Source organism: Aulonocara sp. 'chitande type north' Nkhata Bay, linkage group LG16, assembly GCF_057382095.1.
Source record: "Aulonocara sp. 'chitande type north' Nkhata Bay isolate Kocher_YH1m ecotype deep benthic linkage group LG16, A_spYH_male_GT1.1, whole genome shotgun sequence".
NCBI classification, from domain to species: domain Eukaryota; kingdom Metazoa; phylum Chordata; class Actinopteri; order Cichliformes; family Cichlidae; genus Aulonocara; species Aulonocara sp. 'chitande type north' Nkhata Bay.
Window position 1 is genome coordinate 8,893,225 of NC_141359.1, and position 8,142 is coordinate 8,901,366.

General features: G+C 42.1%; 1 protein-coding gene across 1 annotated transcript; it reads left to right on the top strand.

Annotated features, from left to right (window-relative positions):
- Positions 1 to 277: 277 nt before the first annotated feature.
- LOC147310946 (interleukin-1 receptor type 2-like) lies at positions 278 to 7,477 on the top strand. Its single transcript, XM_086266305.1, has 10 exons — positions 278 to 362; positions 2,470 to 2,563; positions 3,259 to 3,511; positions 3,909 to 4,083; positions 4,225 to 4,402; positions 4,858 to 4,947; positions 5,052 to 5,117; positions 5,250 to 5,385; positions 5,934 to 6,079; positions 6,252 to 7,477. The coding sequence occupies exons 2-10, from the start codon at positions 2,479 to 2,481 to the stop codon at positions 6,395 to 6,397; spliced, it is 1,275 nt and encodes a 424-aa protein (XP_086122431.1). The 5' UTR covers positions 278 to 362; positions 2,470 to 2,478; the 3' UTR covers positions 6,398 to 7,477.
- The last annotated feature ends 665 nt before the right edge of the window (positions 7,478 to 8,142 follow it).

An 8,142-nucleotide genomic window follows, 5' to 3' on the forward strand; every position in this document is an offset into this window, starting at 1 on the left:
TCATTCCAGTGAGCGACAGCTGTAAACAGATGTAAGACAAGAATGCTGCCTTTAGACTCGGGAAACTGTTTGGAAATCATTATAGGTCTTTTCCCACAGTGCATCTGAGTGGGTTTGTGTACGGTATATACTGTGTGTTTGGAGTCACCAGACTTGAGTGGTGAGCTGTACATCACACTGCATTACATTGGGAAACCTGAGAAATTTCCACCTCAGAGGGGTGGGAACATTGAAAAGAGACTGCAGGTTTCCCCTGAGCTAATAGGAAACTGATCATTTGCTGCTTCAGTCCACGCTGTCACCACATCTACCTGTCACCAGTGTCACACTGCCAGGACCACCGCCACGCTCACCTTTACACCGTGAGTATACTGCATTGCTGTGTATGTAATCATAGGAAAGTAAGGTTAGGTACACGCGTGTGCCGTATTTATATGTACACACATATGGTTGCTTATATAACAAAACTGCCTAACTATAATATATAACTTTTTAACAATAATGCGCTTGTTATGTACTAATAAGTACTGAAAATTCCATATTTTATTCTGTTTTGTCATATTTGCAACCATTTACATTGCAGGGTTTTACTGTCACAGCATGTTTACTTTAAATATTTCATTTGCTGCACAAATGTTTAAATCTACTTAGTTTGCAACAGATCGAGACTTTAGAGTTTATCCAAAACTACTATAATAAAATATTTGTATGGGTGCACTGTAGGAAGAAAATGTAAATGTTTCTCAGACCGACAGTTCTACTGAATCAAACGAGGATGTGTATACTTTTTTTTCTTAAATAAGTGATTTTCACGATAAATGCAAAGGCATCCGCAACTTAATGTCGAATTAAGTCGCCATCATTGCGTTAATAATTTGAGATATATTTTTGAAGTGGAGGTCAAATTCTCTAGTTTCGTCGTAGACTGTGTGAATACAAAAGGTTCATTTAATTATGAAATATTGAGCTTATCATAAGAGCACATGCAGTATTTATAATATTATACTTAAACTGAAGGAAACTACAGATAGCATTGTAAGGTTTGGCAGTAGCAGTAAAAAAAACGGTCATAATAAATGAGTTATAAAATTGTTCTCGGCTTTAATCGAAACTCTTAATCCTGGAAAATGTGTCAGTGCATTGTGACTTGTGTATGCATATTCATTTACAACACTGGCACTCCCACACTTTATGGGCCTTGCTTTTAATGACACATGGAGGATTTCAGTGTGGAAATGATTTATCACACCCGCATGTGTGTGGCACTCGTGTCTGTCTGTCTGTGTGTAAGAGTGAGCGAGAAAATGTTCACTTCTCTCAGCTGATCCTTGTAATCGGAGGAGAAAACAGAAGCGAAAATCCACTTGTTTCCACGGAAACAAAACTATGGAAATCTTACCTAACAAAATGCATTTAAATACGATACGGAAAACTTTCAAAGTATGCTATATACTACTATATGTGTGCAAATAGGATACAGTAAACGGACTATATTTAGAAAAAATTAAATACAAGTAGACTTTACACTAATGTTATTATGCAGCACTTTTATGCGTCTTTAAATCACAGGTGTCGAACTCCAGGCCTCGAGGGCCGGTGTCCTGCAGGTTTTAGATATATCCTTGATCCAACACAGCTGATTTAAATTACTTCTCCAGAATCCTGGTGATGAACTAATCCTTTGATTCAGGTGTGTTGGCCCAGGGTGAGATCTAAAAGCTGCAACAACTGGCCCTTGAGGCCTGGAGTTCCCCACCCCTGCTAAATGTATATTTATTGTTGACTGAATATGCAATATATTACCAAATTGTTGCCCTGATCTTAATAAAAAATTGCTATAGGTTACACCTGTCCTCACTACTAGTTTAGGTCTTTAGTATTGGAATAAAAAAATAGTAGCTAAACCCCAATTTATCACCAAGCCATTCTGTTCATTCGAACATCAAAAACATATTTTAATACTACATCTTTAGTCCAGTTACTATTGTTATTCATTTTACTGACCTATGATGTGAGTGACTTTAAAAGGTTTAATATGAGTCATCCCATGTGGTGCCATTGGTAAACTCCCTAAATTTGACTCTAGGATGTGGGGGCGAGATGAAGTGGATTGCCGACATCTTTGATGACGATGTGCTGATGTCACAACCTCTACAATCTGAAAAGAGTTTGCATAAAAGCCGATTTGGTTAAAGCTTTATGAGGCGAGGACACTTATACCTCAGCAGCCCAGTGTTTAAAGCCTCATGTCCGGATAACATTTGAAGTTTTTCCTTTGTTATTTTTCTGGCCTTCGATGCCCTTTTTTATCCTCTCTGTGGGTTATTTTTTCTCTTAAGCCTTTTCTTTAATGTTTTACTGGAAAAAACATTTAAGCTGGAAAGCTGGAAGCAACTGAACCGACTTGTTTAAACATCACTACAAGTTTTGCTGGTGGATGTTTTATTTCAGACGTTTGTCTCCCTGCAGACTGCCATCATGGTCTTTTTGCCTTTAACATGTGCTGTGGTCATCATCAGCTGTGTTTATGGAGGACCTCCATTACCTCCTTTGCCAACGAAAGGTGAGCTTGCAGCAGCTACACTACACACACTGCATACTGTAAGAGGCAGTAGTATTCATCACAGAGAGAATGCATTGTGATCATTACAGTATTACAGCGGGGTGATCTTGCTTTTTAGACAGATATCTTATTACAACCGACTCCATGATCATCACCCACTCTACATATGTTTACATGTAGATGCTGGGGCGCGATCTTTCAAGCCCTACAGGTACAGCCGTTACCAAAATTATTAGAACGAGAAAACACAAAGAAGGCTGTCAAAAAGTTCTTTAAAACTAAAAATTATAGCTATATATTTGGCAAATTATTAGGTACGGCATCTTCATCAAAAAATTATAATGTGCTTTTTCGTAAAAGTGTAAAGAAAAAAAAATCTGATAATTATTTTCTAACATTAAAAAGTAGAATTTGGATCTCAGAGCTTGATCATACTGGTTGCTTAACCATTGCAGAAACATCAAAAGTGTTACTGTAATGGTTAAGCAAGATCAACCTTTCACCGGGTGGAGGTCTAATGTTGAGCACTGTAGGTGGTGTGTTGGAGGGACTGAAAGAGGTTTTTGATAATACTGACTTAATGCTCATGTGACAGTGTGACTGCCTTGTGAGAATCACACTTTATGAGTTGCACTGCTAGATTTTTTTGCACGTGTCGTTTCTAATCACTACATGGCCCTAATATGTACTTGCAGATGGCTGCTACCTGGTCGATCCAGAGGTGGCGACATTCAGAGTGGAGGGTGAAGCAGTAATCCTCTCTTTCCCGATATTCAGCCATGTTCTTGAAAAACGCAACATTGCCCCCCCAACCGCTGAGTACTCCATCACCAAGGACAATGAGATGGAGGGCACAAACTATCAGGGACGTGTTCAGCAGCAGGATAACCAGCTGTGGCTCCTCCCAGCTGTGGCTTCAGACTCAGGGAAATACACCTGCACATACAGGTAGTTAACCAGAGTCAAGAGAAATGATCTCTCCAAGTAACAAGACCGTTCTTTCCACAGGCGATGCTGGTAAAACTAGCAAAAGCTGATAAGTAATCTGATAGGAACAAATGACAACATTGTTTAGTTTTTATGTCCAACACTTAAACATGCAATGATTACCTAAAATAAAAGTATTATTTTTCACATTTCAATTTTTACAATTTTTTTTTAAACTACTTGCTGTTTTGTTAGAAATTAGATGGAAAACCGCCCCCCCTCCAATTTACAGACAGGGTGGCTACAAAGCAACATATCAGAAACTAGCAGAAAGTATGTTTCTTTTTATACTTTCCTCTCCGGATTGAAACTTTCAAACTGGAGAAAACTTGGTCACTTGTAACACTTTTGTTTCCAGAAATGAGACCTACTGCGTAACTGGAAGTATCAAGCTGCACGTGTACGAGCCCACTTTAGTAGACATGAAAAAGCTGACGCATAAAGTGACAGCCGCAGTGGGAGAGACGCTGACATTAGAGTGTCCATCTCTGCGTAACTTCAACAAGACGGACAGCATGATAGAGTGGTACAAGGTGAGTGAACGAACCTGTCGGCGCTTGGCAAGGAACTTTCTGCCTGATGCGGTTGACAGGGATATTTTTTTACACTCTTTTGAGGTAATCGGCTAAGGCTGGTAGTGATGAGTCATTTAACCACATGCTGCCTTCTTGCAGGACTCCAACACCACTGCTTCTCCAGCAGGCAGAGCAGGGTCCTTCCAACAGCACAGAGGCAAACTGATGATCCCAGCTGTGAAGCGAACCCATGCAGGCATCTACACCTGCAAGCTCAGGGTGCGCATTAACAACCAGCAGTACAAAGTCAGCAGAGTCTATCTTCTCCATGTGCAAGGTTTGTGATCTGCAAAGTCATGCATGTGCTGAGAAATGTGGGTTAAATAAGAGTTTTTATCTATTACATGGCTATTACTGCATTTATAGTTTTAGATTATTAAGTATAATACAACTGTCAGGCTAGAGGACAGATCACACTTACGCTTCTTTTTAAGTAAACATGCAGAGCAAATGAGAAAAAAAATCTTTAAAAAAATTCATTAAATTAATACTTAAATAAGCAAATCACTTTAATTTTATGACAATGTGCAACAGTCAAGTACTTTACATAAAGATCATCAATTTACTTCTTTACAACTAGAGCGTTGTGGTGCACTGCCCTCTACTGGCCCACTAGGGAAATAGCATGGGCCGCACAGATAACTCCATCAAACACATTAATGATTATTACTGTGCCAAATAGTCCACTGTTGTTATTATTTAAGGAGCCGTTTGTTTGGATGTGTCTTCCAGGCCCTGATCCTGAGATCACAACCAAATCCACTGTGCCTAACATCTCTGTGACCTCTGACCTTGGGTTAATCAGCACCAGCACTGTCAACAGTGAGTTTTTTAATAGATAGATAGATGTTTTTTTTTTTTTTATTTGATTAATTCAAATTCCCCAGAGGGACTGTTCATGAAGAAATGCCTTGTTTATGTTTTAGCTCCAATAGTTCAGCCACCTGTGATTGTTTCACCACTAAATGGAACCGTTTTTGAAAGTCCACATGGTGAGTGATAAAACTCTTTAGTCCTAAAATAAATAATAACAATACAACCTCATTCTTAAATAAACATACAACCAAACAGACTGTAAATATATATTAAATGTCTCATCTAGATTTGCCTCTGACTTTCTTTAGGTTCAGGACTGAAACTGTTCTGTCAGGTGCTCACCGAATGTCAAACAGCAGATTCTACTGAGGTCACGTGGTTGGTAAATAGCCAGACAGTGGAGTCATCGTACCTTGACAAGCGTGCTCTGCAGGGGGGAAGAAGGTAATTTTTGATTTTGTCTGCACTGGTTCTAAAATTACACGTAAACCTTATCTAACTTAAATGTAAGTTTATTACGAGTTCAACTGATGCTACTTTGGAATGATAATAGCTTCTTCGATTTTGACTGCAGGTTAGAGAATAAATGGATGGAACCATTATGAGAAAAATTGCAAAAGAAAATACAAATGAAAGGCCAGCAGACAAACATGTGTATGTGCATGCTAAAGATAAGCCCTGTAGCCGGAAACACGGGTCATCGTGCTCTTCCAAACCCACTTTGCGATCGTGCCTATTTCCAACATAACCTTTTGCGCTCCTACAGGATCTGGTCTGTAAAAAACTGTGATGGTGTCTTGCCTCTCAGACAAGTTAAATAACACATTTCTGAGAGGTTGTTATGGATATTTGATCCACCAGTATTGAAATAATCTACTACCAGGTGTTGCTAACAGCTCTGACTCTAATGATTACTCTTTATGTGAAATCATTAGAGACACGCCTCGTTCACAGCATTAAAAACAGACGGCTGCTTGTCTCGATGTTTCCAGGGTTACCAGGGTGTCCAAAGGCTGCCAGATTGAGTTGAGGCTAATTGTCGAACCAATAACAGAAGAAGACGAGAAGTCAGAGTTAAAATGTGTCACTCAGAACAAAGGAGGAAGACGAGAAGTTGTTGCACAGCTTCGACTAGAAGGTGAGCTGTTCTTCACATTAGGCTGCGAACTCTCGCAAAATTGACGACACACACAGTATTAAGTTATATTTTTTGTCTTTGGTTTGTTGAGATCACCTCAACAAACCAAAGACAGGACAACTAAACCTTGATATGTAAAGACACTAATCTACCTTTGCCTCTCTGTCTACAGACTCCACCTTTACATGGGTGGTTGTGGCTGCAGGGGCTGTGATCTCATTCCTCACAGTGGTCTCTGTGTTTCTCTACGTCCTCTTCAAACCTAGAAGGAAAAAGAACAGGGATTACTTTCTGGCTCGGCAGAGCAGCACCTTCTAGCTCTGGCGCTGTGCACGCTTCCTCATCAGAGACCTCCTTTTAAACTTTACCTTTTACATCAGATTATTTTTTATGCATTACTTCCGTGTGATATCCAGGAGCAGCACCACGTCTTTCTTAGGGTTGTCCATAAAATTCACTGCTAAAGGCTGCTAATCAGCGAATGAATAACTTTATGTTTGTTATTGATGTTATAGTTTTCTGGGGGGATTCACTGGAATGAATTAAACAAATACCTCTCTGACACTCAAAGGTGAACAATGTTTTTTGTAAGGTTAGAAGCATGTAAAAGATGAGCCGTTGTGTTACCTAGTTCTTTTACACCGATTCAAGACATGAAATCCAATTTAAGACAACACGCCAGATGTTTGAGATACACACTGACATCACTGATGTTTTTACACATTTGGATAATGATATATCAAGACGATGAGTGGAATTTTAACTATTTCCCACCAAAACTGTAATAATGTGTTTATTCCAATTCAGTTGGCTTCAATTTCCTTTTGCGCTCAGTGTCAAGCATCAGGTCCCAGATTTCAGGTCCATCAAAAACATCCATCCATCCATCCATCCATCTTCATCCGCTTTATCCGGGGCCGGGTCGCGGGGGCAGCAGCCTAAGCAAAGAGGCCCAGACCTCCCTCTCCCCAGCCACCTCCTCCAGCTTATCCGGGGGAACACCAAGGCGTTCCCAGGCCAGCCGAGAGATATAATCTCTCCAGCGTGTCCTGGGTCTGCCCCGGGGCCTCCTCCCGGTGGGACATGCCTGGAACACCTCACCCAGGAGGCGCCCAGGGGGCATCCTTGTCAGATGCCCGAACCACCTCAGCTGGCTCCTTTCGATGTGGAGCAGCAGCTGCTCTACTCTGAGCCCCTCCCGGATGGCCGAACTTCTCACCCTATCTCTAAGGGAGAGGCCAGCCACCCTTCGGAGGAAGCTCATTTCTGCCGCTTGTATCCGCGATCTCGTTCTTTCGGTCACTACCCACAGCTCGTGGCCATAGGTGAGGGTAGGGACGTAGATCGACCGGTAAATTGAGAGCTTCGCTTTTACACTCAGCTCCCTCTTCACCACGACGGACCGGTGCAGCGTCCACATTACTGCAGCTGCAGCCCCAATCCGTCTGTCGATCTCCGGCTCCCTTCTCCCATCACTCGCGAACAAGACCCCGAGATACTTGAACTCCTCCACTTGGGGAAGGAACTCATCCCCGACCCGGAGTGGGCACTCCACCCTTTTACGGCTGTGAACCATGGCCTCAGATTTGGAGGTGCTGATCCTCATTCCCGCTGCTTCACACTCGGCTGCGAACCGTTCCAGTGCGAGCTGGAGGCCCTCACCCGATGAAGCCAACAGAACCACATCATCTGCAAAAATCAGAGATGAGATTCTGAGGCCACCAAAGCGAAAGCCCTCCGCCACTTGGCTGCGCCTAGAAATCCTGTCCATAAAAATTATGAACAGAACCGGAGACAAAGGGCAGCCCTGGCGGAGCCCATCACCCACCGGGAACGAGTCCGACTTATTGCCGGCAATGCGAACCAAGCTCTTGCAACGGTTGTATAGGGATCGAATGGCCCGTAGCAATGGGCCAGACACCCCATATTCCCGCAACACCTCCCACAGGACACCCCGAGGGACACGGTCGAATGCCTTCTCCAAGTCCACAAAACACATGTAGACTGGTTGGGCAAACTCCCATGCACCCTCAAGTATCCTGGAGAGGATAAAGAGCTGGTCC

Excerpts from the sequence above, each read along its gene's own strand:
- LOC147310946 (XM_086266305.1), top strand. The coding sequence starts at position 2,479 with ATGGTCTTTTTGCCTTTAACATGTGCTGTGGTCATCATCAGCTGTGTT. Across the intron at positions 4,084-4,224 it reads GCATGATAGAGTGGTACAAG|GACTCCAACACCACTGCTTC; the intron begins GTGAGTGAACGA and ends GCCTTCTTGCAG. Across the intron at positions 4,403-4,857 it reads CTATCTTCTCCATGTGCAAG|GCCCTGATCCTGAGATCACA; the intron begins GTTTGTGATCTG and ends TGTGTCTTCCAG.